The 12,414-nt window shown below is 40.5% G+C and overlaps 6 protein-coding genes and 1 pseudogene across 7 annotated transcripts; 3 read left to right on the top strand and 4 right to left on the bottom strand. All coding sequences in view use genetic code 12, as the record gives it.

The window, feature by feature from the left end:
* Positions 1 to 29: 29 nt before the first annotated feature.
* Positions 30 to 722, top strand: KGF57_003662 (frequenin; the record flags this gene model as incomplete). The annotated part of the gene is made up of 1 exon (XM_051753104.1): positions 30 to 722. The coding sequence occupies one exon, from the start codon at positions 30 to 32 to the stop codon at positions 720 to 722; it is 693 nt and encodes a 230-aa protein (XP_051607872.1).
* Positions 723 to 754: 32 nt separating this feature from the next.
* On the bottom strand, positions 755 to 2,794 carry SWI6 (transcriptional regulator; the record flags this gene model as incomplete). Its single annotated transcript, XM_051753103.1, has 1 exon — positions 755 to 2,794. The coding sequence occupies one exon, from the start codon at positions 2,792 to 2,794 to the stop codon at positions 755 to 757; it is 2,040 nt and encodes a 679-aa protein (XP_051607871.1).
* A 268-nt stretch (positions 2,795 to 3,062) lies between these two features.
* On the top strand, positions 3,063 to 3,812 carry KGF57_003660 (uncharacterized protein; the record flags this gene model as incomplete). The annotated part of the gene is made up of 1 exon (XM_051753102.1): positions 3,063 to 3,812. One exon carries the CDS (start codon positions 3,063 to 3,065, stop codon positions 3,810 to 3,812), a length of 750 nt encoding a protein of 249 aa, XP_051607870.1.
* Positions 3,813 to 4,341: 529 nt separating this feature from the next.
* FAD1 (FMN adenylyltransferase) lies at positions 4,342 to 5,263 on the top strand (the record flags this gene model as incomplete). The annotated part of the gene is made up of 2 exons (XM_051753101.1): positions 4,342 to 4,556; positions 4,615 to 5,263. The coding sequence occupies 2 exons, from the start codon at positions 4,342 to 4,344 to the stop codon at positions 5,261 to 5,263; spliced, it is 864 nt and encodes a 287-aa protein (XP_051607869.1).
* A 79-nt stretch (positions 5,264 to 5,342) lies between these two features.
* On the bottom strand, positions 5,343 to 6,203 carry RTG1 (Rtg1p; the record flags this gene model as incomplete). Its single annotated transcript, XM_051753100.1, has 1 exon — positions 5,343 to 6,203. The coding sequence occupies one exon, from the start codon at positions 6,201 to 6,203 to the stop codon at positions 5,343 to 5,345; it is 861 nt and encodes a 286-aa protein (XP_051607868.1).
* A 186-nt stretch (positions 6,204 to 6,389) lies between these two features.
* On the bottom strand, positions 6,390 to 10,206 carry KGF57_003657 (annotated as a pseudogene). Its single transcript has 3 exons — positions 10,193 to 10,206; positions 7,893 to 9,875; positions 6,390 to 7,635 (listed from the first exon to the last, which is right to left on the bottom strand). Coding segments are annotated over exons 1-3 (3,243 nt in total).
* Positions 10,207 to 10,287: 81 nt separating this feature from the next.
* MLS1 (malate synthase) lies at positions 10,288 to 11,943 on the bottom strand (the record flags this gene model as incomplete). The annotated part of the gene is made up of 1 exon (XM_051753098.1): positions 10,288 to 11,943. The coding sequence occupies one exon, from the start codon at positions 11,941 to 11,943 to the stop codon at positions 10,288 to 10,290; it is 1,656 nt and encodes a 551-aa protein (XP_051607867.1).
* Between the last annotated feature and the right edge of the window lie 471 nt (positions 11,944 to 12,414).

Below are 12,414 nucleotides of genomic sequence, written 5' to 3'. Positions count from 1 at the left end.
TCTGGAGTTTGAAAATATTTGCACATAATATGCGAAACCTTGAACAGCAGACAAACGAATTGTTGACTAGATTCCAAAGCAATAATCTCTCCAACACCACCACCACCACCACCACTACCACCACTACCCTATACAATACATCTCGCATGGGAAAAGCAGCGTCAAAATTGTCCAGAGAGGACATCAAAAAACTACAAGAACATACTTATTTCGACAAGCGGGAGCTTCAACTGTGGTACAAAGGTTTTCTCAGAGATTGTCCCAGTGGACAACTAACCGAAGATGATTTTGCCAAAATCTATCAACAATTCTTCCCATTTGGCGACCCAAAGGAGTACTGTCATTACTTGTTTCTTCAATTTGATCAAGATAATTCCAACTTTATCGATTTCAAAGAGTTTATTTTGGCGTTCAGCATCACCAGTCGTGGCAAAGGCGAACAGAAAATAGCATGGGCATTTGATTTCTATGATTACAACAAGACCGGAAAACTCACATACAAGGATATACTACCGGTCATTAGTGCTACTTATAAAATGATAGGTCCAATGGCTGCGTTGCCACCGGATGAAACTACACCCGAATTGAGGGCAGAAAAATGGTTCAGGCTATTAGGGAAAAACAAGGACACCGATGTGATTACTTTAGATGACTTCAAGAATTTGGCCGAAATCGACCCACTGATAAAGAGTGCTTTGACAGGGTATCTGGGTTTAGTGTAGGTTCTATAATAAAAACTAGTTCTTAGTGAACTTCAACTCTCAACAGCTTCTAGTAGACCATCCAAAAGCTCATCAACCTCATCGACCCCGACATTTGTACATATGCTCACAACGTTCTTGAATTTTGAGGTTAGTTCACTATAATCGACCAAGCTTTTCAATTCGTCTTCTAGTTTGGAATTTATCTGCCTGTATGCGTTCAATCTTGCCCGAAGGATTTTTGAGGGTGGTAGACTCTTGAGGAAACTCTCATCATTCTTGAGATCATGAACCAGCTCATTCTTTGATAACCGATCAAAGAGTTGCGGGATGATGAATGGCTCGTCAGCATCATATTGCTCATCATCTCGAACTTCTTGATCTGATAGTATTAGCTTGTCGGACACATTCGCAGCTTGTAACTTAAAAGTATCTAACCTTTCCAAATTCTCAATCAATTTCTTTGTTTGGAACCGGTTGTTTGCTGTGACTATGGTTGCATCATGCAATGCCTCGTCCAAAACTTTGATCTGTTCGCGCTTGGAGTTTAGAATGTTGTTATATTCCAGACTGGTATCCGATAATAACTGGTGAATGCTGTGAAAGATTTTGTCAGACACATTTGAAGAGCTCGATGTTTCAATGGTGACAGATTTGGTCTCTTTTGGTTGTTCCAAATCTTGAATATTTTCAACTCCTACTGTCTTTACTCGCTCGTCAAAAAATTCTTTACTGGTTCTGATCAAGTCAAAGATGTGATCATCGAGCTCAGGCAAGTCATTCAATATTTCAAAATCTTGACATTTGATTCCAAGCTTGTTGGGTGTGCTAGCATCGGCACCAAGCTCAAGCAAAACCTTTATTAACCAGCGGTTCTCCTTTTCAATTGCAATATGCAATGCGGTGTTACCATTCGCGTCCTGAGCATTCAATATGGTTTTCTTAAACTCTAAAAATCTTTTGTCATTCAACAAAATATATTCCAACAACTTTGTCAAATAAAATTTGTGACTCTCATTTTTGCCTGATTGTAGTGAAATGTGGTGTAACACTGTTTGATCTTTTCGGTCTAGTAGCCAAACATCAGGATGTAACCACAGTGATAAAATCTCTTTAAAATTTCCCTTTTCCATCGCATTTGTCACCTGAATACATGAAATTAACGGAGACTCGCCATCTACATTGCCTCGAATGGGAGAGTTGAGACCCAACTCAATAAAGCTGGAGACTAGGTTGGACGATGCCAACGTTGAAGCAAAATGTAATGCAGTCAGGCCTTTTTGATCCAACGGAATATCTTTGGCGTCCTCCTTTGCAAACGATTTGAAAATTGGGTCAAAGTCTTGACGTACTTCCTCCAAAGAGGCTCCATTCTGGTCGTCTCTTTTGAAAATCTCCCCAAGAACTCTTTTGATGTCGTTCGCAATGTCAGGTTTCTCCAAGGTCACTGGAGGGAGAGTGTACGGGTAATTTGGGTTAGCCTCTAACTCAGCCAAGCGAGAGATGCTGGTTGCAGTAATTTTCTGTTTCTTGGAAGGGGATCCTTGTGCAGATGGAGACCCATGAGTGGAAATGTTATCCAAAGTTCTCTTCTTTGGGAGCTTCTCGAAGTCGTGAACATCAACAAGAAATAACTGCTTGCTCATATCATAGACGTCAAAGTCCAAAGCTATTTTCACACCCTTGTTGTAGGGAACCCAAATACCGCGAAGCGCCCTATTATCATGGTTTGAATAATCCAACACCTGTAAATTAGAGTTTCCGAAATACTCCAAATTAGACAATACTTCATTCTTCAAGTAATTCTTTACCTGTACTTGCGTCAAGACATTTAATCTGACAAGTATATTGAGGAGTTGGCTGGCATTGATGAACGAATCTTGCACTCTTCTTAGCACAATGGTCTCTTCCTTGTTCTTATCGGGGGTAACAATGGCTTCATCAGAAATTTTTATCAGCAATTGTATCACCTTGACCCCTGAATATGCTGCTGAAGTGATCAGTGTATCGAGAACTCCATCAATGTGCGTGTTTGATAGCTTTTGTTGAATAGATAATGTTGTGCTATCACCAATATTAGCAGGAGAGTCCATTGTAGTGGTGGTAGAGCGGTGGTCTGCGGTGCGTTTGGGTGTGGAGCAATATAGGTCGGTTGATATAAGAGCTTCAATGGTGTTTTCTCTGGTCGTTGATTTTTATACCATAAAAGGGAAAATTAAATAAAAAAAAAAAAAATTGAGAAATAAATTCAACGTGTTTTTGTCTGTGTCGCAAATTGTTTTTACGAGTCATTACATGAAAAGACGTCACATCATCCATTCATATTCCTTACTCGTCGTCTCTGCTCTCCTATCAAAAATCATGGACTACTCAAACCGTGTCAACTCAAAAAAGGGTGCTGGAGGTATTGCTAGTGCTGAAGATCAGAATGTCCACAGCAAGAAACGAGTACAGGAGCTCTTGGCCACACATATCCTTGACATTGATAACGATCCTTACGTGTTTAGAAATCATCTAGGTATATTGGAATGCAGGTTATGTTTAACTACTCACAATAATGAATCATCTTACATATCACATTTGGGAGGAAGAAAACACCACTTGAATCTAGAGCGAAGAAGAATTTTGGATGAGAAGCTGCGGCAACAGCAAGACTTTCAACGGAAAGTTCAAGATCAAGTCAGTATTAGTAACGTGGAGACGAGACATTGGAAGAAAATAGGGCGACCTGAGTATAAAATTTTGAAAATACGTGATCCTGAAACCCTTCAACTAGGTGTTTTGGTAACGATTAAGTGTCCTGAAATTTCAGTAGACGAGCCATTTTTTAGACTAATGTCATACTATGAATTGTCATCTAAAAATCAAAACATGGGTAGGAAGTTTATTCAAGAGAGAAGCGAAGACGAGGAGGATGACGAGGACCCTAGTGATTGGCAATATCTCGTGATCTCAGCAGAACCTTATGAAAACATTACCATCATTGTTCCCAATACACATGAGATCGATAAACCCCAAGAGGAAGGCAAAATGTCAGAAACATACTGGTGGTTTTGGGATAATGATACGAAGGAGTTCTTTTTACAGTTTATGTACAAGAAACTGGACTAGTGTGGTGGTATCCATAGCTCGCTGCGGTTTATTCAATTCGAGTTGAATACAGATGATAAAGTAAAAGATATGCATTTAAGTGAATTATTCATATCATGCTGGTCTTATTGTTGGTCTGGAGCATAATACAAAGCATGATCCACAAAGCCCAGCACCAGCTAGCTCATCTACACCAAATTGTAGTATAGTCCATACACAAATACGACATGAATTCAATCTTCCACTAAATGCACCTCTCTCGCAAAGAACTCTCATCTGCTCTGGTTTCTAATAACAACAACAGTTCTGCTTTTGCTCTTCGCATCTGCACTATAACTAACTTTCGTCCTGTGTGCAATGCAACAGTTTTTCGCAGTCACTTTTGAATTGCAAAATGGATTATTCCATTTCCGAATCGAAATTGCATTGTTTCAGGGTCATTAAAACCGAGCGGGCCAAAAAAAAAAAAAACGCGCGGGCAAAAAAAAAAAAAAAAAAAAAAAAACAATCCAGGGCTACCCAGCTCCACTTTCTCCACGGCTCAATAATCATGACACAGGAGCTCACACAGCAACAGATAGGGTTTTTTGAAAGATGCAAGGAGTGTTACCACCTTGTTCAAAATTTCTTAAATGACACGTTGCCTAATGGGTTAGTCTCGCCTAGACACAACGACTACGAATATGATCCAGATCTAAGACAGAAGGTTAAAGAGAAGATTACTTCCAGCATGGAAAAGTTGGAAAAATCGATAAATCTTCACGGGTATGTTACTAAAGGGACTGTTGACGCAGTTTGCAACTGATACTAACCCCTGCTATAGGTTGAAGGAGATTGCAATATCGTATAATGGAGGAAAAGATTGCTTGGTCATGTTGATCTTGCTTTTAGCATCCATCTATAAAAAATTCCTCGGCACCCACGAAGCAAATCGTGGTGAGAGTTTCTACTCTAGCGGAATCATACCCCATGACTACAAGCTAGACTCTATCTATGTTAACGCCGAGACTCCGTTTCCGCAATTGACAAAGTTTATCACACAATCTACAGAATACTACCACTTGAACCCAGTCTACATCAAAGACTCTATAAAAAACGGATTTGAACATTACCTAAATGAAATTAATACAAATATCAAGTCAGTTGTTGTTGGAATCAGGCATACCGACCCTTACGGGGAGCAGCTTGAGGACGAGCAACGCACAGATAGTGACTGGCCCAGCTTTTTAAGAATTCATCCCATACTAGATTGGAAATACGTTGAAATTTGGGACTTTTTAGTTGGCTCGGATGTCGACTACTGCTCCTTATATGACGAAGGATACACAAGTTTGGGCGGTGTTAATACGACCATTCCTAATCCGAAATTGTTGATTCCCAGTGAGGAAAAAAATAAGTACTTGCCCGCATACATGCTCAAAGATAATGCCGACGCCTTGGAGAGGCTAGGCAGAGTCAAATCTCGGAAATAACTAAACCATAGCCAAACATGTCAATAGAGAGACATAGACGTTTTATTTTAAAACATCTTCGTAAAAGATTCTCCTTCTTCTATCCGTTCTTCCTAGAAGATTTGCTAGCATTTGCGCTCTTCACCAACACACTCTTGAAGTAATCCTCCGAGCAGGGACCAACTCCAATCTCTCCCAAGGCTCGCTCAGCACTCGTGTAGCCAATCCTTATAGGTACGCTCTCATTCAAAACCCCACTGTTCTTCTGCTTCAACTTGAGCGTCTCCAATTTCATAATCAATTCCACCTCTTTCCTATTATTCTCGTCAATCAAATTTTGCAACGACTGAAGATACTCCACTGCTTTGGTTAAGATTTGTCCCTTGTTTGGTTTACCATCCTTTGTTCCTGTCTTACCAGAAGCGTTATTCACATCGTCGTCATTGGGAGATCGTTCTGAGGGACTAAGTTCCTTCTTGACTTTCACGTCCTCCTTAACTTCAAAAAACTCTTTCGGTATCAAAGTCAACAACTCTTGGATCGTGTCGTTGATATTGTCCCTTCTTTTCCGGTCATGTCCTTGACTGTTTTCGTTGTCGTTGTCGTTGTCGTTGTAATCTTCAGCGTCGCTCCCTTCCTGAGATTTCACATATGCTGAATTACGTCTCGAATGGGGCTTGCTTATCCCGCCATGATGAGCAGCATTGCTGCCCAATCCACTAGGGCCTCCAATACCACCACTATTGTTACTACTACTACCACCACCTCCTCCTCCTCCTCCTACTCCACTAAATGATTGAGATAATTGACGCTTTATGTCTGCTGACCCGCTCAAAAAATCGTCAAAGTTTTCTCGTCTTATATCTGGGATTGAGTTTTGTGCTTGGCCAGCTTGCCTTGAGTTTTCCTCATTGAACTGGTCGTTGGTATAGTTTTCAAGATATGTATCGAATTGTGACATTTATTATCGTCAATGTTTATATTAAATGTTGGGGAGGTAAGGGGACATTACGAATTCGAATAAAAAATAAAAAAAACAAAAAAAGTAAACTTTTGTTCCGTTTCGAATGTAATTTACGCACAAGTCGTGCATGAAAGCACAACAGATAATATGCAAGAGCTCCACGTGATTAGAAGTACCAATATTCTATTCAATATCAAAACCTGCATCCTTATCTTGCCTCATTAATTGGTTACTGAGACGGCTTCGTAATTTGTAAAATTCTTTGGTGAGAAACGATATCCTCGCATTATCATCACGTGTTAATACCTTTGATCCATATCGGTTAAACACTGAGTTACCATTCAGCATTGCATTATACTCATCAATAACAGTCTTGAGGATGTTGTAGGTGACAAAATCACCGCCATATCCCAAAAACTTCATTTCAGTGTACACTTTTTCAAACTCAAACAAATCAATGTTCCCATTGTACACCCAAATTGTTCTCAAAACTTCATTGTAGGTCTGTTGATTACAGCACGACGTGTATAGATGTACATCGTCTTTGAGTTTGTTAAACAAGGTTAACACCAAGCTACCGTTGTACAACAGATAGCCTAGCTTTTTGAACACATGGTTAGTGATAATGGGCAACGACAAAATGTTAGATTCGAACTGGAGTGGATCAGTTGCACTAGCTGCACGAACTTTGTCAACAACACCGTCATGAAGCTCATTCCATTCACTCATATTGCTTTCAAGAAACACGTTTCTCAAATAAAATCGGTCATTTAAAGATTGGTCACTTTTGGCATCTTTTAGTTGCGTGATAACTCTATGCAATACCTGAATATAGAAATGGTACACTTCAGGGGATGTTTTCAATCCGTCTATTTTCGCTAGCGTCGGTATTAAAGCTGCCTCACACTTTTGGTACAATTTTTCACGTAGGTCCAAATCCAATGACTGTATAGTAATTCTGCTCTGGAAACTAGGAGCTGCCTCTTTCAAAAATGAGGCATTTTTGTTGTTACGCTTGTAACTTGATAGTAATGCACTGATATTGATGGGATCCTCTTTCTCCTTTGTGGTCTTCTCGTGCGGTCTCTGATCATAAGCCTCTTTTATAAACTGACTCAACTTTTGAAAGTCGATCTTATTGCGTCTTGTAAATAAATTGTCATGGGTCATCAGTTGAAGGACACCTTCAGATTCCGCCGTATCTGACGCGGTATTGTCAATGTCAGATGGGCTGTGATCAATGCTGGACTCGGGTGCTTGTTCGAGCTCTCCATCCAAATTACCCAAATCACTTTCTATCTCTTCTTTGGGAACTCCAGATACGGTCAACTTGCTGCGGGTAATCGTTCCCTGGCACGGTCTTTCAGTCACCTCATCATCTCTATTTGATCCAAAACTGACCCTCAGATCGTTGCTTAATTGTTGGTATCTGAGTTGACATTGGAGGGCCTCGCTGCGATTGAATCGCGTTATAAGCTTTCCGCGAAAGGAATCTCTGGGTAGTATTCTCATCATCTTCCGCAGAGCAGTTTGTTAAAAGTTTGAAATCAGAGCAGAGATGATTTTTTTTTTGTGTGTGTGTACACAAAAACTTTAACTTTGATATTGTTACAAATTTCGCAATTACCAGTTTATTTAGCTACGCTCGGTTTATAGGGCTTGTTTAAGACATTGCTTCATCGTGACTACACTGTTTCTGCGTCTTCTTCATCGTCGTCATCATCGCTGCCGTCTCTCGATCTTATGGCAGCCACGCGTCTGTCGGAGTAGCCTGAATAATTATCTGAAACACCTTCTTGCCAAAACTTCCTGATATTCCCCACACCCAGGTCCACAGCAATATTAGATCTCTGACCAGATCCATTGACACTATCACCCGTGTATAAGATAGAGTTCTCATAATGTCCGGCTCCAACTCTCATACCTTGTTCAACAAATTTGGTCGTTTCATTCGCTTCATTCTGTGCTGAATGCGACGGTTGAGTTCCCAATCCACTCGGCTTCTCAGTCCGACTGTCACCGGGTTTGGTAGGAGACTCTGGTCCTTGAATATCAGGACTGGATTCCGTATTGTGCAATTTGCAAGTCACTTGATACTCACGAAACTCTGCATCAATCAATTCTATTTCCAAATTCTCGCCATTTGTCCCACGTATTTTATCGTAATCCTCGTGAGGCAATTTCCATTCGTTGCCCAATTCATTGGCAAGAAAACTAATCACATCATCACAATATCCCAATAGGCTGACATCAAAATTACAATGCTCTATTGGATCCTTGTTAATTAGGATTTGCGGTATGTGGTGTGGCATCTTGTCAACAATATCTGCAACGGGGGCCACCTTTAACGAAGTGCCGACACTAATCAACAAATCGCAATTGAAAAGATCTTCTGCTATCAAGTCATGAAACCTTCGTGGCAACCCTTCACCAAAAAATGTAATGTCGGGCTTGAAAACGCCATAGCTCTCAGCAAGATAAGTGTCCTCTTTTTTGAGTAGTCGCTTGCGAGTCTTTTCACATTTGGGACACATGGGCAACTCTTGTTGACGAATTTCAGGGAAGATTTCCTCCCCTGGCACATTGTATCCACAAGTGACACATGTGGCACTGGCAAATGAGCCGTGACATTGGACTAGACTCTCTGGTCGTATTCCGGCATAGCTCTCAATATTGTCTATATTTTGTGTGTAGTTGCGGAGAAGTTTGTTTTTCGACTGGAGTAATTGAATGAATGAATGCAAGGGTGTGAAAGAGTGGCCTGGTGGTAAAATCATGTGTGCTATCGAATAAAATAATGATGGGTCTGCAAGAAAAATTTCCAAGTCGAAAACCTCTTGGGGATCACTAAGACCTAAATGCTGAACCTGGGAGTAGAACCCCTTTGACGATCTGAAATCGGGGATCCCTAAACTAGTGGAAATACCAGCACCAGTTATGATTAGTATTCTTTTGCTGTCACGGATTAGCCTTATAGCGTCACGATAGGTGGAAACATCTTCCAATCTATCTCGTTTGGAGCGCACTTTTTCCATGGCATGATTGAGAATCTGCACGCATTTCAGCAAGTCAATGTCTTCAAAATCAATCTTTTTCGGTATAAAACCTAGCTTCAACACAATTTGTATAATATCTTGGCCCGAAGCAGATGTTGGTAGATACTTTTGAAGAAAATTTACTCTGCCGTTTTCCTTCAAATATTTTCTTGTTTCAGCAATCTCCTCTGGTGTTGCGGGTGTTAGAAAGAATTCCGAATCATGAGATACTTGAGAACCTTCTTCATCAACTCTGTCTCCCACAGCTTCATCAGCGCTCTCCTCGGTCTCTGATCCAGAATCCGCAGCTTCATAATCCCTCGCCGTCCCATCTTCGAAACCAGTTCGAGTAAGCTTCACGGATCGCGGACTTGTGACTACACGTACATATTGATCATCACTTTCATCAGAGTCACAGTCAGAGTCAGATTCAGATGCGGGTGAGGGCGAGGGTGAGGGTGACGCATTTTCTGAGGACGAAGACGACGAATATATCCCTTCAAATGGCCTTGTTTTGGGTGCCAGGGTAGTAGGAGGATTGGCCTTGAATTTCTTCTGAGATGGTGCATTACTATCGGAATCGGAATCGGAATCGGAATCGATTATGACGATCTCTCTCATTTTGTCTTCACTTCTTCAAAGTACGTAATGTGAGGGCTGTTGTTTCTTTTGTTATTGCTATTCCCGACGATATTGTGCTTCCCATCTATAAATGTCCGCCCAAAAGATGCGTAACCCAAACATTCTATCTCGCTTGTCCCTGTATTTCTTTTTCTTTTTTTTTTTGTTAATAATTGTGAAAAAAAAAAAAAGGACAAACTCAAATTGGACTGACGCTACCAAAATCACGAGTGAAAGTAGCCGTGTCGCGTTGGTGCAAAACATTGGGAGAGTGTTACGAATGGGTTGTGATGAAGCGATTGAAAGCGTAAGGTTGGTGCCTTCTCTTACGGTAACAAACCCATCTCTCAAAAGAAATTTCCAACTTTAAACTATACAATAAATACAAAAGTTAAAAGTTACCAGTAACTTTCCGGTCAAGGCATTTACAATTTTTCACCTGGAACGGCTCTACCAATGGTGGTGACATCATCGTAAATCAAAGTGGTGACGAAATCAGAGTATCTTTCACCAAGAGCTTCTGGAGCAAAGTAAGCAAATGCTTGCTTGAACTTGTTACCTGGCTTAGCACTCTTGGTCAACTTGGCGTATTCTTCGTCCAACAATTGCTTGACGTAGTCCTTGGTGATGACTTTACCGGTGTTGGTCTTGGCACCATGAGTAACCCATTGCCAGATTTGAGTTCTTGAAACTTCGGCAGTGGCAGCATCTTCCATCAAGTAGTTGATTGGGACACAACCAACGTTTCTCAACCAAGCTTCAATGTATGAAATACCAATGATGATGTTGGCTCTGATACCACCTTCAGTGATGGCACCTCCTGGAACGAATGGGCTCAACAAATCTCTTTGAGTGATTGGCTTAAATGGTTCCTTTGGTGGCAAGTCAATTTGGTTTGGTCCCTTCATGTGTTCGTTGAAAACTTTCAAAACAACTGGAACCAAAGCTGGGTGAGCAACCCAACAAGAATCACAACCCAATGAAACTTCTCTAATCTTGTCCTTGGTGACATTCTCCAAGGCCTTTCTGTTTCTTTCTTCATCTTCCTTGATTGGAATTTGAGCAGCCATACCACCCAAAGCATGGACTTTTCTCTTGTGGGTGGTGTGTACCAACAACTTGACGTATGAAGACATGAATGGAGCAGCCATGGTAACTTGTGATCTATCTGGCAAGATAAATTCTGGAAAGTTTCTCAAACACTTGATGTAAGAAAAGATGTAATCCCATCTACCACAGTTCAAACCAGCAGAGTGTTCTCTCAATTGATAGATGATTTCATCCATTTGGAATACAGCTGGGATAGTTTCAATCAAAACTGAACCTCTAATGGTACCTCTTGGGATTCCAATGTAATCTTGAGAATAGTTGAAGATATCGTTCCACAATTTAGCTTCCAAGTGGTGTTCCATCTTTGGCAAGTAAAAGTATGGACCAAAGCCTCTAGCCAAAGTTTCCTTGGCATTGTTGAAGAAGTAAATGGCGAAATCAAAGATACCACCAGAAACTGGTTGACCGTCAACCAAAACATGCTTTTCAGTCAAGTGCCATCCTCTTGGTCTAACAATCAAGGTTGGAATGTGTCTACCTTCTTTCAAGTTCAAAGCGTACTTCTTGCCGTTGGTTTCAAAAGACAAGTTTCTTCTAACACCATCGTACAAGTTAACTTGACCATCAACCAAGTTTCTCCAAGCCGGAGTCAAGGAATCTTCAAAATCAGCCATATAAGTAGCAACATTTGAGTTCAATGCATTGATAACCATCTTTCTGTCAGTTGGACCGGTAATTTCACATCTTCTATCAATCAAACCGGGAGCCAATGGAGGACCAGTCCAAGTAGGGTCGTTCCTAATGTGTTCAGTTTCTGGCAAAAAGTTTGGCAAATAACCTTGATCTCTTCTCTTTTGCTCTTCTCTTCTGTTGTTTAACAATTCTTGTCTTCTCTTTTCAAAGCCACGGTGCAAAGTAGCAACAAAAGCCAAAGCTTCTTGTGAAAAGATGTGTTTAGCATTGTCTGGGATAGGGCCAAGAACTTGGACACCCTTGATTTTTTCAGCAACAGTTGGGAATGGGTTGGACATGATTGGTATAAACTAGATTGTTAATTAAAAGTAAATGTTAAAAATTGAAAAAAAAAAAAGAAGAAGAACTTATAAGAAAGATTGAAATATTTCAATTGGAAAATGTGAATTCTACTGGGGGGGGTATTTATATATATATATATATATATGTACCTCTTTAAAGGATGACCGGAGGATTTGTCGAAATACAAAAAGGGGAGAGAGAGAGAATGTGATAATAATAATAATAACAGAGCGGACATATCTCAAAATGTCTCTCTCTCTCTCTCTCTCTCTAGCATACCCCAGATTTTCTTTCTTCTTTCTTTCTTTCTTCTTCTTCCAAAATGTCGCACAGTCTCTAATGGTAATCGATTTCTGTTCCACTCTACAGAAGTACAAATGTCGCACAGAAGATATATATATATATATACTGCATATAACCACAACCACTAAAATCCTAATTGAACCTCGGGTGGATGGAGTTGCCCG

This window comes from Candida theae (assembly GCF_024610275.1).
Source record: "Candida theae strain CBS 12239 chromosome Unknown scaffold8, whole genome shotgun sequence".
NCBI classification, from domain to species: Eukaryota; Fungi; Ascomycota; class Pichiomycetes; order Serinales; family Debaryomycetaceae; genus Lodderomyces; species Lodderomyces theae.
The sequence above is the reverse complement of the archived record's forward strand: the minus strand, read 5'-3'. Positions and strand labels throughout refer to the sequence as shown.